At 46.4% G+C, this 16,305-nt stretch overlaps 1 protein-coding gene across 12 annotated transcripts in view; it reads right to left on the bottom strand.

Moving 5' to 3' along the window:
• Positions 1 to 16,305, bottom strand: part of EPRS1 (glutamyl-prolyl-tRNA synthetase 1) — an 85,975-nt gene that overhangs the window by 13,070 nt on the left and 56,600 nt on the right. For all 12 annotated transcript variants that reach the window (XM_060246375.1, XM_060246419.1, XM_060246411.1 and 9 more), the window contains 6 exons: positions 7,807 to 8,075; positions 6,188 to 6,239; positions 5,330 to 5,539; positions 4,907 to 4,979; positions 4,501 to 4,580; positions 2,823 to 2,924 (listed from right to left, as the gene is read on the bottom strand). In XM_060246375.1, coding sequence (XP_060102358.1) covers positions 2,823 to 2,924; positions 4,501 to 4,580; positions 4,907 to 4,979; positions 5,330 to 5,539; positions 6,188 to 6,239; positions 7,807 to 8,075 — 786 coding nt within the window. The remainder of the gene's footprint in view (positions 1 to 2,822; positions 2,925 to 4,500; positions 4,581 to 4,906; positions 4,980 to 5,329; positions 5,540 to 6,187; positions 6,240 to 7,806; positions 8,076 to 16,305) is intronic.

The following is a 16,305-nucleotide window of genomic DNA, read 5'->3' as shown; positions in this document are numbered from 1 at the left end:
GCGTTGTAAACAAAATTCTGCCAATGCTAAAGCAAACAACTTTCCTGGAGAAACAGACCGAGGAAGCAATTTCCCCTCCTCACTGCAACTCTGCAAACTGTTTTATGAGCATCCTTTCACCTTCAGCAGAAGATTTTGGGATATGTAAGACACTGCTTGGGGAGGGGCAAGGCAAGGAAGAAGAGTGCAGAAAAGATTAGATTAGATTAGATAATTTTATTTGTATCCCGCCCTCCCCGCCGGAGCAGGCTCAGGGCGGCTAACAACATCATACAAATTTCAATTATACAAGGAAAGCAAAAAACACAAAATTACATTTAAGCATTAAAATTCTGATTAGGTTTAAAATTTTGTTAATTAAGTTAATAAAAGTGCTAATACTGTTCTTTTAGGATGGCGGTTATCATTAGCAATTTCTTTCTTCGTCAGCGAAAGCCAGTCGGAAGAGGAAGGTCTTGCAGGCCCTGCGGAATTGTTCAAGGTCCCGCAGGGCCCGCATTTCCTCTGGAAGTTGGTTCCATAGGCTCGGGGCTACAGAGGAGAAGGCCCGGTTACGGGTACATTGCAGCTTCACCTCTCTCGGTCCGGGAGTAGTCAACAAGTTTTTTCCGGCTGACTTCAGTGCTCTCTGGGGTTCATATGGGGAGAGACGGTCCCTAAGGTAGACAGGTCCTCGACCATATAGGGCTTTAAAGGTAATGACCAGCACTTTGTAACGAACCCGATATATAACTGGCAGCCAGTGCAGCTCGCGCAGTCCAGGCTGTATGTGCTCCCATTTAGGAAGCCCCAGCAACAGTCTAGCCGCTGCATTCTGCACCAGCTGCAGCTTCCGGGTTCGGTACAGAGGCAGCCCCATGTAGAGGGCATTACAGTAATCCAGTCTCGAGGTGACCGTTGCGTGAAGTACCGTTGCCAAATCTTGGCGCTCTAGGAAGGGGGCCAACTGCCTTGCCCGCCTTAGGTGGAAAAAGGCTGACTTGGCGGTGGCTGCAATCTGGGCCTCCATTGATAATGAAGGCTCCAGTAAAACTCCCAGACTCCTAACCCGGTGCGCCGCTTTCAGCGGCGCCCCGTCGAAGACCGGAAGAGGTATTTCCCCTTCCCGAGCGCCCCGACCCAGACAAAGAACTTCTGTCTTCGCTGGATTCAATTTCAGCCTGCTCCCCCTCAACCAAGTTGCCATGTCCTGCAAGGCCCAGTCTAAATTCTCAGGGACGCAGTCAGGCCGGCCATCCATCAGCAGATAGAGTTGGGTGTCATCTGCATATTGATGGCACCCAAGTCCGTATCTCCTGGCAATCTGGGCAAGAGGGCGCATATAGATATTGAATAACATTGGTGAGAGAACTGCCCCCTGGGGCACCCCACAATCCAGTGTGCGCCTCCGGGACCGCTCGCCCCCAATAGCCACCCTTTGTCCCCGATCCTCGAGGAAGGAGGAGAGCCACTGTAAGGCAGACCCCCTCACCCCTATGTCGGCGAGGCGGCAGGTCAGTAGCCGATGGTCGACCGTGTCGAACGCAGCCAACAGATCTAACAGCATCAGCACCGCCACACCGCCCCGATCCAGATGCCGTTGGAGATCATCTACCAGGGCGACCAGTACTGTCTCCGTCCCATAGCCCGGGCGAAAGCCGGACTGGCAAGGGTCTAGGATGGAAGCGTCATCCAGAAAGCTCTGCAACTGCAACGCCACTGCCCTCTCTATTATTTTACCTAAAAATGGTAAATTGGAGACCGGTCGGTAGTTTGCCAATTCGGCCGGGTCTGCTGTACTTTTTTTCAAGAGGGGTCAGACCAAAGCCTCTTTCAGAGATGATGGAAAACGCCCCTCCGAGAGGGATCTATTTATGATGTCCCGTAAAGGACAATCTAGCTCCCTCAGGCAGCATTTAATTAGCCAGGAGGGGCATGGGTCCAAATCACAAGTTGTAGGGCGCGCAGAGGAGAGGATTCCGTCAACTTCCTCCAGGCTGAGCGGGTCGAAAAGAGCAAAAAAATAATACAGGGTTGGAATGCCTCCTCTATGGGGCAAACTTAAAGCATCTGGAGTTTTTTGTTTAGAAAAAAGGTGACTGTGGTGACATGATACAAAGCAATGAACAGTATAGAGAAAGTGGGTAAGAGACCTTTCCCCCCTCTCTCATAATACTAGGTCACCCTAAGAAGTTGATTGGAATACATTCAATACAGACTTAAGAAAATACAACTTTACACGGTGGGTGTGACTTGCAAATACGCTGGGACAAGCTTCACGAAGAAGAGATTTATAGCTGGCTACCAGTCATGATAACCAAATGTGGCCAGCAGATTCCTGGGATGCTGGGGAGCAGTCAGCAGGAGAGGGCCTTGTCTGTATACAGGCCTTGCTCATGTGCTTTCTGGAAGTATCTGACTGACCACTCTGAAAAAGACTGACTAGTGGTCTTTTGCATGGCCACTTTTACATGTCTACTCTGCCAGCTGCTACAGGTTTTTCTATAGGATCCAAACACAAGCAGTATTATAAAAGTACGTGCAGATTTAATTTATATGCAAAGAAGGAACACAAAGACTGCACTATCTGAATATACAGAGAAGTTTTGTCATTGGTTCTGAACAGCCACCATTCCATTTTTCCTCCTGAGCAACTATCCTGAATTACAAAGTAGAAGCCACCCACCACCAAAGCCCCAAACAGGAAAATATGGGTGCAGTAGAATAAAAACATACTACTACTCAAATAATCCAGCCCTATTTATGCAATGATTTCCTATAAATATCCTTTAAAATTGCTGAAAGACAAATAATGCCATTCAGCAAAGGTAGTGCAAGTCTACCTCTTCCGCTGCTTCTTCGTAAGTTGAGAAGGCTGTGTGTCCCTCCTGCCACAGGAATTCACGAGTTCGCAAGAAAGGTTGTGGATGTTTAAACTCCCAACGCTTCAGTGTGGAAAAACAAACAGTTTGTCATTCAGTATTAAAGCTACAAACCTTCATCAATAAGCTTGTTTTTTTTTAAAAAAGTATTACTTAGCACTGATCAAAACTCTCATTTGCAATGATATATCAGATGATATGAATTCAAAGTTGTCCAGATGTTGCAAGGTACAAGTCTATTCACACCACAAAGCTAACAAAGATTTGGACCAAATTTTGATCATAGCAGCCATATACTAATAGCCAAGTCGGCCAAATCTCCAGTGACTGGAACTGTGAACAGGCAAGGAAGATCTTTCTACAAACCTGAAAGGGACCCAGGATTGTAGAAAAATATAAAATCTAAAAAACATATATGGGTGTGGAGTTTAAAAACACCAACATGATAAAAGGAGCACCTGAAGCTTTAAGCAACAGATTCCATCAGAGGTTGTTGCTAGGCAAACACAGTATTCCAGGCTGGGTTTCAGTGAGCAAAAAGGCAGAGGGAAAAGGCAGGGTCCTTTCTAGTCCTATTTTGGTCTTTGAGGGAGGACTCACTGGGGCTAGGCCATAGGATTGCCAGCTCCAGGATGGGAAAGTCCTGGGGATGTTGTGGTGAAGTCTGAGAAGAGCAGGGTTTAGGGAGCTGCCATTTCCTCCAGGAGAACAAGGGTTGCCAACGTCCAGGTGGATGCGAGAAGATAACCTGGAATTACAGCTGCTCTCCAGATGACAGAGATCATTTCCTCTGGAGAAAATGGCTGCTTTGTAGGCTGGACTCTATGGCATTATACCTGCTGATGAAACTTCCTTCCCCAAAACCTGCCCTCTCAAGGCTCCAAATCTCCAGAAACTCCCAACCTGGGTCTGACAACTCTTAAGGAGGAACTGATCTCAAGTAACTGGGAAATCTACTGTGATTCCAGGAGATCTCCAGGAATTTCCCAACCTGGGGGTTGGCAACTCTAGAAGGAGAAAAAGAAGCAGAAAAAGGGAAGAGGCTATGGGGTTCTTCCAGGAAAGTGAAAGAGGAAATAGTGAAGAAGGGAAAAATGAGTTGCCTCCCACAAGATCTTGTGGGTTCTCACGTATTTTCATAATAACACAGAACATCAATAGATTACTTCAACTACAGATATCTACATAAAATCAGAGCTGCTTTACACAATCACAAATCCTGACATATTGTAAGATCTGAAGGGACACAAATTTCTAACATGTGATTTAAGCGTAACATGCATTTATCGATACCATACATGGAATTTCTCAGTCCTTCCACTTCTTTGTTGATTACAGAAGGAGCACAGCAATCAAATATATGGTATGCCTGATGCACATGCAATGGGGAGTGTGTGAAGGTCACTGCCTTACCATGCAAATGACTGTGCTAACTGGCCCATTATAACTAACAGCACTACTATACAATTAATTGTAGACAATAGTGCATTAGATTGGATGAGAGACTAGGAATGAAATAAAATCTATCAAGATGCCTTACGTTTTTTCCTTAATAAAAAAAAGCAAATAGTATGGGAAAGCAAGACATACAACTACCATATATGACATAGCAAACAGTAATGGTATGAGCTGTACTTACCACCACATTACACCACTGATTAAGTTTGATTGGTAGATCCCTGTGTGACTGAACCCACTTTGCATAAGCAGGATACATTACTGCAAAAGGAGGGGGAGAGGAAATAATTATAACACCTTTTTCACTTTTTGTTTTGAAAACCTAATTTTTTTGGTCAGCATAAAAAAGGCAAACCACCTCTCAACATCTCTGGCTTTGAAAAGCCTAGGGGGCCATTGCAGGTTGGTTGTGCTTTCCACCACAATCAAAAAGCCAATGAAGAAAAGCTTTTATAATTAAACATGGAATGGCAGAAGATTCTCCATTTCATTCATCATCAATTGTTCTCATCACAACATTCATCATCACCAGTTTGCCATAAAGGGGAAAGACTCTGTAATTAATATATTTTACTTCCAAGTCTTACCTGTTTCGCTAGTAGGACGGACAGCTATTGGTTCAGCCAGCTCTGTTTTGCCTGACCGTGTAACCCATGCAACCTAAAACAAATGCATGTAAATTCTTAGAAAATCTCACATTTTTAAAATACTTGACATCTTTTTTACCCTCACTAGAAATGTAATTTAATATAAATAACTATACAAATATCTAGTTGCCTCATGTATTTTTACCTTCACTCTGATCCAGTGAATGCAGCAAAGAGCTCCACTGCATGAATTCCCCATTCATCTCAATCTCTACAACAGCTTTAAAGATACATTCCACTGCAACTATCCCTTCATAGTGGCATATGCATAAACATATTTTGTTTAGAGCTAGTTTTACAATTTTAAAAAAATCATATAGTATTAGCATCAAAGCAACATTAGCATATAGCACCAAAGATTACCTCTGGGGCAAAGTCAGCAATATGTGTCTTCTCTTTTTCTAGTGCAGCCTGGGACACAAACATGGGAAAGTAACAGTTTTCCACACCAAGTTTCTTGATTTCAGCATCAAAGAACTCCTTGATAGCTTCCCACACAGCATAAGCCCATGGACGAAGAATGTAGCAGCCACTGACATCATAATATTCAATCATCTCTGATTTTGTGATCACCTTTATAGAAAAATGAGAAGGTTTTGATGTGGTGGATGTAATATTGCAAACAGCAAGTTTAAATGTACACAGGAAAAAATGCTAGAATGTAACAATTTCATTTCTGCAAAGATTAGAGCAAAAGAGTCATCTGAGAAAATGGGGATTTTGTTTTGATTCTCATTTATGTATAAAATGAAGCCAGCACAGTTAGGTATCCCTATTACATTTCACTGATGCCAGTAGTACTGTATGTTGGATTCCAGTCAATGTGACCGTCAGCCTGAATAATACAAAACCTTTTGTCAGAATCATGATCATCCAGAAGTTCATAGCTACATTTAAGGGCATTTGGATATTCAATTTCTTGAACAATTCCAAACAACTGCTTTAAGTGAAGTTGCATTTTTGAAGCTGACTGTTTTAGGAAAGTTGTTTATTTTTGTGTTGTGGCCACAGTTCCTCTACCTCAACTTTACCTCATAACAATTAGTAGTATACATATTGGGATAATGAGCAAATTTTCTAACAAAAGCTAAATGATCAGAACAAAATTTGGGAAATAATCCATTATTTCACCAATATAATTTACTCCACAGTTCTTAGAATAGATGATTTTGAAGAAAAGTTATATGCAATAATTATCAGTGAAAACTGAGATCTACTTGCCTGAGAATACCATTCAGAAAGATTCTCTTCCTTCTTAACCTCCAGACCCAACCTGGAATATTTAAAAGAAAAATAAAACACTGAGAACAGTCTATGCAAATGAATCTCACATCTGCATATTGAAGATTAGGGGGAAAGATGCTAAAACAACAAAAATATCTATAGGGAAAAAATACAAATGTGGTCTTAGATCATGGTCACAAGATATGCAAACTTGTTAAAGGTGGGCCTAACTATTGTCCAAATGAACTCTTGGGAACCATATATTACTGTCTTGCATTCCATGGAATATTAAAGTAATAAAATACATAAACATATCTTCAATCTTAGCATGTTGTGCTCAGCATTAATGAGTGAGATTTTATTTTATTATGTTCAAACTCCTCAATATTCCAAAATAAAAACCCACACAAATTTCAGTTTTCTTCATAGCATATTTTGTACATATAAATTAAGTTAAAACTTTTTAAATACAAAGAATGAGGCACGATTTGAAAATGAGTACTGGGGGGAAAAATTCCCTCACCTAATAGATGGTGCATTATTTTAGAAATATTTGCCACCAATACATCCACCATCATTGAGTTAAAACAAAACCCCACTAGTTTTTTCAGTGTCCTGCTTTAAAATATTAGACTTGCTTAAAACTAAATATGAGCCACTCTGAAATATGTTTAAAAGCTTCATGCAAATAAAATGGTAGCAACAGTCTCAAAATTAATACATTTAGTGTAACTACACCATTTGGAGTGTGTACAGCAATTCAGGAGAAGAAGAGACAGATTATATCCTGCTCTTCACTCAGAGTCTGGAGCTGCTTACAATCTCCTTTCTTCCTCTCCCTGAAACAGACACTATGTGAGATAGGTGGGGCAGTAAGAGCACTGAGAGAACTGCTCTTGAGAGAACAGCACTGAGAGAACTGTGACAGACCCAAGGTCACCTGGCTGGCTGCATGTGGAGGAATGGAAAATCACACACGGTTCTCCAAATTAGAGTCCACTGTTCTTAACCACGATACTAAATTGGCTCTAACCACTATACTGCCACACTGAATGTGAACACCATGTTTTCTGCAACTAACTCTATTACATCCTTATCAAGTCTTTCTCTCTACCTTCATCTTTACTGTATCACCTGGGTAGAAAATATATCACTCCTGTGTTCCACAAAAACTGCAGCAAATAACTGGAACTAAACTAAACAGAAATATCAAAGATTTCAGGTTTTCACGGCTGGTAACATCATTAGGGTTTGTAGAATCTTTCGGGATCAAGTGCCATGTTCTACTGGAGAAAGTTTTCCTTCCAGACATTTCGTTCTCAGCTGCGGAGAACATCCTCAGTACATCCTCGCCACTGAGGATGTTCTCCGCAGCTGAGAACGAAACGTCTGGAAGGAAAACTTTCTCCAGTAGAACACGATACTTGATCCCGAAAGATTCTACAAACCCTAAACAGAAGTAATTACACTGAGGAAGCCTTAAAATATAGTAGCAGGGAAGAAAGCACTGTAATACCAATAAAATGCTTTCTGCCGTAGTTATATCCTTCAAATAATGCAGTGTCAATCTGCTTGTTGTTCAGACTCTCTTTGAAGTCGGGTCATGTTTTTGTTACCTGGTTTGTTTCTTAGGTCCTTGACCATCTCCTGGTCCACTGGAAGACAGGTTGCTGTTGCCACCTTGATCCTTCTGTTTGTCTTTCTTCTGGCCACTGTTCTCCTTCTCTTGTTTATTCTGCTTTTCAGATTTGTTCTCTTTCTCCTTGCTCCTCTTGTCTTTGTCTTCTGCACCAGCTGCAGAGACTGGTTTATAGTCTACCCCTGCTAGTGATTTGTATTGTGCCTTCAACTGAAGCAGATCTTGCACTGCTGCATCAACTGTAGCCTTTGGAAACACAACATGTCCATGTCAAAGCAAGCAATTCCTTATCTGGACAAAAATACACTTGACATATTGACTAAAGGAAAGTCATAGAACTCATGCTGAAGGAGAAAATTCAAAGGGAACAAGACTTTGAAATGTCTGAAGAGGGCTAGGCATTATGACTTCATTATTTCATATTGTTTTTTGTAATAAGAGTGAAGTGCAGTAGTTGTCATTATATAGCTAGTTGTTGGTCACTCTCACAGATGACCTCAAGAGACACCTGGATTCAGGCAGGTCAGTGCTCCTGTTACTTTTAGATCTGACAACAGCATTTGACACAGTCGACCATGAGTTGTTGGCCCACCACCTCACCGACATAGGAGTTAGGGAGATTGCCTTGCAATGGTTTTCTTATTTTCTCCAAGGTCAGGGAAAGATGATTGTGCTTGGTACCCACTGGAATGTGGAGTGCCACAGGATGCAATTCTCTCACTGATGTTGTTTAACATCTATATGCAGCCTCTCGCCCAGTTGGTACAGAGGTATGGGCTGGGATGTCACCAGCATGCAGATGACAAACAGCTCTATCTGTTAACAGATGGCCATCTGGACTTTACTCCAGAAGATCTTGACCAAGCGCTGGAAGCTGTGGCTGGATGGCTTAAGCAGAATTGGCTGAAACTTAATCCATCTAAGGAGGAGGCCCTGTGTGTGAGCTGGGGCAGAGTTGGATCTGGAATCAGGCTCCCAACCCTTGATGGGGCATCATTAGTGCCAGTGCTGAGGATTAGAAGCCTTGGGGTGATCCTGGATGCCTTGCTTTCTATGGAGGACGAGGTTACTTAAGTTATCAGATCTGCCTTTTACCATCTTCAGCAGGTCAGGCAGCTGATTCCTTACCTCTCTACACAGGATCTTGCCACAGTAACCCACGCGACAGTCACCTCCAGGCTAGATTACTGTAACTTGCTCTATATTGGCTTGCCCTTGAACCTCAGAAACTCCAGCTGGTACGAAATGTAGCAGAACACCAGCTGACTGCAATGCCTATACAGGCACATATTCAGCCAGTGCTCTATCAACTGCACTAGCTGCCAGTTGAGTACTGTATCCATTTCAAGGTAATCGTGTTAACCTTTAAAGCCCTTAATGGTCTGGGGCCAGAATATCTGAGGGACTACCTCTCCCTGTATACCCCCCAGAGAGCTCTACTGAACAGCATCTATTGGTTGTCCCTGGCTCAAAGGATGTCCACTTAAGCCTCAACTAGAGCCAGGACCTTTTCTGTCCTGGCTCCTGCCTGGTGGAATAAGCTACCATTGAAGACCCAGGCCCTGTGGAGCCTGTAGCAGGTCTGCACGGCCTATAAAACAGGGCAGTTCCACCAGGCCTTTAGTTGAGGCAGTGGACACTACTGAATATCCAAATATCAATATGGCCTCCCTGTCACATACCACTGTATGTTGGTCCATCCGTGAGCCCATTGGAGTTTTGACAGACTGTGCCCATAATCTGTCTTCGTTTGTCAGCCAGCGATCAGTACTAGTAGAAAATGGTCATCATCTGCATCTGAATTGTACTGCTATTATTGCCTATATGTTTTAGCTAGTTATTTTAGTATCTATGTATTATTTTACCTTTGATGTTACCTGCCCTGAGCCCATTTGGGAAGAGTGGGATATTAATAACAACAACAACAATATATGAACCTCATGGAGAACATCTAGAGAAGCCTCCAAAATTAATAACAGACAAAATTGTTTACAAGCCTTTGGTTACTCTGACTAACCATGTAGGAAGAGCTTGTGAAATGCTACATTAAAAAAATAATTTATAAATTAATTTGTAATCAGCCACCAATGAAGACTGAAACAAATAGTTGTACTAAAAGGAAAGCTATTTTGCAAGTGGAATGCTCATATTTTGAAGCCAGAATATACTGTAGGTACTATTCTTAGGGTTTGTAGCTCAGTAGTCCATCAAATGCTTTGCACGCAGGAAAAACAGGTTTCCTACCTGTAACTGATGATCTTTGAGTGGTCATCTGTGTATTCACACTCATGGGATAAAGCGCCAGCGCCGATCCCCAATAAGTAGTACAAAAGTTCAGGATTTTTTGCTGCCCAACTCCGGTAGGCAAGTGCGACAGCCCCAATGCACATGTTCACCCGGTGGGCGTGAACATCCCGCCAGTTCTTTCCCACCGCCACCTATTAAAGATACCATGACCGGCAGCAGAGGGGAAGGAGGGCGGGTAGTGTGAATGCACAGATGACCACTCGAAGATCATCAGTTACAGGTAGGAAACCTGTTTAACTTCTTCATGGTCTCTGTGCTTCACACTCATGGGAGATTAGCAAGCTAGGAGGGAGCTGGCAGTTATGCAGAAGTAGCGGCTTGAAGGACCAGGGTACCCAGCTGTGCTCTGCGACGCTTCCAAATATCCAGGGCATAATGTTGCATGAAGACATGAGGAGATGCCCAAGTTGCAGCCAAACAGATGTCTGCCAGGGAAGCACCCTTCAGAAACGCTGTGGACGTAGCCATAGCCCTAGTGGAATGCACACAGAGTGGCCCCAGCAAGGGACGCTTCACCAACAAGTAACAAAGTTTAATGGCTTCCATGATCCACTTAGAAAGTCTCTGTGAGGAGATCTTGAGACCCAACCTAGGCACCGCATAGGAGACAAATAGATTGGGATCCTTTCTAAACGGCTTGGTGCGATGCACAAAAAAACCCAACGCCCTCTTAACATCTAAGGCATGCAAACGTCGCTCTTCCACGGAAGGAGGAGAAGGATAAAAAGTAGGCAAAAAGACTTCCAAATTGAGGTGGAAACTAGACACCACTTTAGGAAGGAACGAGATGCCCGGGGCCAAGGACACCCCATCGTCCTGAAAGGAAATGAATGGAGCATCACATCGCAAAGCCACAAGTTCACTGAGAAAGCAGTCTTCCAGGCGAGAAGATGCAACAGGCAGGTAGCCAAGGGCTCAAAGGATTGCCTAGAGAGTCAGTCCAGAACGAACGTCAGATCCCAAGCAGGAGGAGGAACCTTAGACGGCAGGTGAAGCCATATAAGACCCTTCAGAAAACGTTTTGTATGCTGGTGAGTAAAAACCAAAACACCATCCACAGGGTCGTGGTGAGCCAAAATGGCAGCCAGATAAATTCAAACCGAAGAATGATTAAGTCCAGCATCAACAAGTGAAAGTAAAAACTCAAACACCAACTCCAGACCAGCAGAACATGCAGTGACACCTTTGTTCTGAAGAAAAGACAGGAACCTGGACCACTTTCCCACATAGGAGTGACGCGTTGACAGCTTCCTACTGTTCAACACGACATGTTGTACTCTGTCAGAGAATCCTAGAAGCTGACCCTCCAAGCCGTCAATTTGAGGTGAGGGATGTCGTGATGAAACAGATGGCTGCCTTGAGCCAAAAGGAGGTCTGGTTCCGACGGGAACTTGTGACACCCTCCCGCCATGGCTAGGAGAACAGGAAACCAAGTCTGTCGAGGCAACCAAGGAGCAACTAGGATACACTCCAGATGTTCCTGAGTCAGTTTGTAAAGCACTCTGGTGAGAAGAGGCAAGGGTGGAAACAGGTAGAGGAACTTGCCCGCCTATGGAAGCAAAAGGCCGTCCCCCAGGGATCTCAGGTCTGTCCCCCCCCCCGGAGCAGAACTGTTCGCACTTCCGATTGTCCATCGTGGCAAACATGTCTATTCTGGGATAACCCCACTCCCGGAACAGAGGTTCTAGGTATCTCGAGTTCAGTTCCCATTCATGATGGGAGACCTCTCCCCTGCTCAAGGAATCTCCTTGAACATTTAGCTCCCTGGGTAGGTGGGTGGCTACAATGAAAACCTGTGAAGCTATGCAGGTCTCCCAAAGCTGCATTGCGAATGCACACAACCTTCTGGACACAGTCCCCCCCTTGGTGATTTATATAACTGACAGCTGTCGTGTTGTCTGACATCACAGCTATGGTCTGACTGCTGATTGGGGTAGAAACAACTTCAAGGCTAGATGAACTGCCATAAGCTCCAGAAAGTTGATATGATGGTGAGCCAGGGACGGAGGCCATGGGCCGCCTATGCAGAGATCCACAAGGTGCACTCTCCATCCCCACAGCGAGGCATCCATCGTTATCGTGAGCGAGGGGAGAGAGAGATGAAACGGGGCTCCTCTGCAAAGTTTGGACTTCATCTTCCACCAGTCCAGTGACTGAAGCACCAGCGAAGGAACTTGCAAAATTTTGGACGGGAGATCTCTCACCAGATTGAAATTCTTGATGAACCAGAGCTGGAGTACTCGCATCCGCAGCCTTGCAAAACTCAGAACGTTGGTAGTAGCCTCCATGAGGCCCAAGAGACATTGGATCTGCAGAACAGAAGCGCATCTCACTGTCTGAAGGAGCTGAACCAGGGAGATGATATCCAGAACCCGGGAATCTGGAAGAAACGCCAGATGCTGGACAGTGTCCAAGACCGCTCCAATGAACTGAACCCGTTGTGTTGGGATCAGGTGAGACTTCTTCTCGTTCACCAGAAGTCCTAGTGCACTCAAGAGGCGGAGGACCACCTGTAGATGCGCTCTGAGAGAAGCTTCGGACACAGCAACCACCAACCAATCGTCTATGTAGGGAAACAGGATGATACCCTGGAGCCGAAGATAGGCCACCCCAACAACCATAGTCTTTGTGAAGACCCTGGAGGCCATAGAGAGCCCAAAAGGGAGCACCTGATATTGAAAATGGTGTGTCCCAATGGCAAACCGAAGAAACCTCCTGTGACTGGGGAGGATGCTGATGTGGAAATAGGCATCCTTCAAGTCCAGGGTAGCCATCCAATCTCCTTTGTTGACGAGTGGAAGGATGCTGCGCAGAGTCAGCATTCTGAACTTCTGATAGGCGATAAATTCATTCAGGCCCCTCAGATCCATGATCAGACAAAGTCCACCGTCCCGCTTGGGAACCGTGAAGTACCTAGAGTAAAACCCCTGACCCTTGAGATGATCGGGAACGGGTTCTATCGCTCGCTTACAGAGCAGATTTTGGACTTCCTCCATCAAAACCGCTGTAGGGTGGGTGATCACCAATCTGGGATATGAAGGGAGCTGAACAAATTCTATCGCATAACCCTCCTGTATGATGGACAAGACCCACCTGTCAGTGGTAATCTGCTGCCAAGCTTGCAAGAAACTGCAGAGACGGGTGGGCCCCGAGGAGTGGGGAGGAGAGGGGGGGACACCAAAATCAAAGTCCCTGCTTGGGGTTCCTGCCAGCCTTAGATTTTCCTGTATGCGACGAAAAAGAAGAGAACTTGGATTTCCCTCCTGCAGGGAAGGAACTTTTAGCCTTATGCTGACCAGTATGCAGCTTCCACGAACCCTCAGGGGATTTGACGTGGTAGGGCTTCTTAGGCCATTGTTTAGACCATGAGCGAGACTTGCCAGGGTGAGGAGAAGATGATGGCACTCCCAGATTGCAAGATGTCTTTATACTCTTGTCCATCTCCTGTATGACCGTGTCCGTAGTAGAGCTGAACAGACCTTCACCCTCAAAGGGAAGATCCTTGACCCAGGACCTCGTGTTGAATTGGAAAGCGGGGGAGCGAAGCCATAAGTGATGACGCAGTGTAATAGTAGAAGTGAGAGTTTTAGCTGCAGTGTCCACCATATGTTTGGAAGCCTGCAGCTTTTGTTTCGCCAGGAGCATTCCCTCTCTCTGAGCCTTCTTAGCCAAAGTGCGCTTATCCAGGAGTGGTGACAGCTGCTCCCATAGTGAATATTGGTACCTCGCCATGCAAGCCGAATAGTTCAAAATGTTGATGCCCATACTGCCTGCCAAATAGAAGCACCTGCCAAACATATCAATCCTCTTTCTTCTTTATCAGAAGGGAAGGCATGGGTTTTCTTAGCCTTAGAGGAGGACGACACTACTACAAAGTTGGGGCGTGGATGATTGAAGAGGAACTCAGCACCCTGCTCCTGGATCCTGTACATGTGATCCATGCGCTTGGAGGAGATAGGAGTCGAGGCAGGCTTAGACCAAGGATCTTTGATGGCTTGCAAGATGACCTTGGTAATGGGAAGGGCTACCGCTGTTGAGGTGCCCTTTTGCATGATGTCAAAGACTGTATCGTCAATGACCGGTTGAGGCTGGACCACAGGCAAAGACAGTGAATTCGCCATTTTTTTAATGAGTTCCCCATAGGACTTCAAATCCTCAGAGGGAGAGATTGAAAGGTCCTCAGCTATTCTAGATTCTGGGGACAATCCCACCTGATGGCCCAACTGTTCTTCCCCATTGTCATCGGAGGTTGATGGCGAAGACAATATGCTCTCAGCCAATGGTAAACCTGGGGTGTCAATGGCAATCCGTGCCGAGGAGGTCTTTTTGACGTCGAGACCACTGGAGCGTGCCGGCTTCCTAACCAGCCATGAGGTCGAAGTCAGCAGCGATTACTCCCGGCGACTTGGTGGAGAGTGTGCCAAGATTCTAGAGTGGCGCAAAGCCTCCGAGTGCTGATCCCAATCGGGATTCTGAGGAGGGTACCACGGTACGGAGAATGGTAGGGGTAGCCACCAAACGGGTAAGCCCAGGGTCACGGGTCTCAGTTAGGCAAAGGATGAGGACATCGAAAAGGATCTGAAGGCTCTCAAAATCTCTTAGGCTGGATCAAGGGCATCATCATGTTGAGCGGTCCCTCGGCTGTGAAACCTCTAAGTTCGATGCCGAGCTAAAATCATCCTCCTCCTTCAAGTCTAATGACCATTCTACGGGTTCAACCTCTTGGTCAGAAGCTGGAAAGAGAAATGCGCTGAACCTCCGTCGGACCCAAGGGGCTCTTCAGTCAAACCAGTGAAGCGAGGATTTTCTCCAGAGGCTCCCCCGAAACGATCGCCAGGTCCTTCGTTGACGGAGAAGGGATCTGCCTGTCCTGGCGCCTCTTCTTCTCCTTATGCTTTTTGGGCTCAGCAGAGCGTGAGTCCCAGGCCCCTTTGGCCTTCTTGGCCAGGGTCGATGGTTCCGAACAGGTTATCAAGCCCGCACGTTTGTGGGAATGGTCAATTCCCTGGGCTGGTTGGGTCGGTTGGCTCGACAACGAGGCCAGAACCGATATCGATGCTGGGGTGGCCATCGAAGTACCGTATTTTTCGGACCATAAGACGCACTTCCCCCCCCCCAAAAAAAAGTGTGTGGGGGAAGTGTGTGCGTCTTATGGAACGAAGGTACGTACCTTCCTGGGGGGGGGGGGGGCGATCCGCTGCCTCTGCCTCCGATCCGGCGCTTCTTCCACGCCTCCCTGCCTGGCTCCATCTTCTTCCAGCAAGCACTGGGATCGCTCCACGTGGCCCCACCGCAAACCCAGCGCTTCGCGAGTGCCGGCTGCGGAGGGCGCAGCGTGCTTCCTCCTTGCCTGTGTGCCTGGCTCCACCTCTGATGCTTAAAGCAAGCGCTGGGATCGCTCCCTCCGCCCTCCGATCCCAGCGCTTGCTTTAAGCATCACAGCTGAAGCCAGGCACACAGGCAAGGAGGAAGCACCCGCCCCTCTGCAAACCCAGCGCTTCGCGAGCACCAGCTGTGGAGGGCAGCGTGCTTCCTCCTTGTCTGTCGGCCTGGCTCCACCTCTGATGCTTAAAGCAAGCGCTGGGATCGCTCCCTCCGCCCTCCGATCCCAGCGCTTGCTTTAAGCATCACAGCTGAAGCCAGGCATACAGGCAAGGAGGAAGCACCCGCCCCCTCCGCAAACCCAGCGCTTCGCGAGCGCCAGCTGTGGAGAGGGCAGCATGCTTCCTCCTTGTCTGTCTGCCTGGCTCCACCTCTGATGCTTAAAGCAAGCGCTGGGATCGCTCCCTCCGATCCCAGCGCTTGCTTTAAGCATCACAGCTGAAGCCAGGCACACAGGCAAGGAGGACGCATGCTGCCCCCTCCGCAGCCGGCACTCGCGAAGCGCTGGGTTTGCGGTGGGGCCACGTGGAGCAATCCCAGCGCTTGCTGGAAGAAGATGGAGCCAGGCAGGGAAGCACGGGGGGAAGCGCCGGATCAGAGGCAGAGGCAGCGGATCGCCCCCCAGGAGGAAGGTGCGTCCTATCGTCCGGAGTGCCTTATGGTGCGAAAAATACGATACTTGTCGACGCTGATGTCAACATCTGCGGTGCGAGAGCCGATTTCACCAATGCTGCCGAAAGTCTCGCTGCTCGGTTTTTCCTGGTCTGCTTTTGAGCGGTAATGGCAG

This window comes from Heteronotia binoei, chromosome 1 (assembly GCF_032191835.1).
Source record: "Heteronotia binoei isolate CCM8104 ecotype False Entrance Well chromosome 1, APGP_CSIRO_Hbin_v1, whole genome shotgun sequence".
In the NCBI taxonomy this organism is placed as follows: domain Eukaryota; kingdom Metazoa; phylum Chordata; class Lepidosauria; order Squamata; family Gekkonidae; genus Heteronotia; species Heteronotia binoei.
This window is presented reverse-complemented; position numbering and strand designations above follow the sequence as displayed.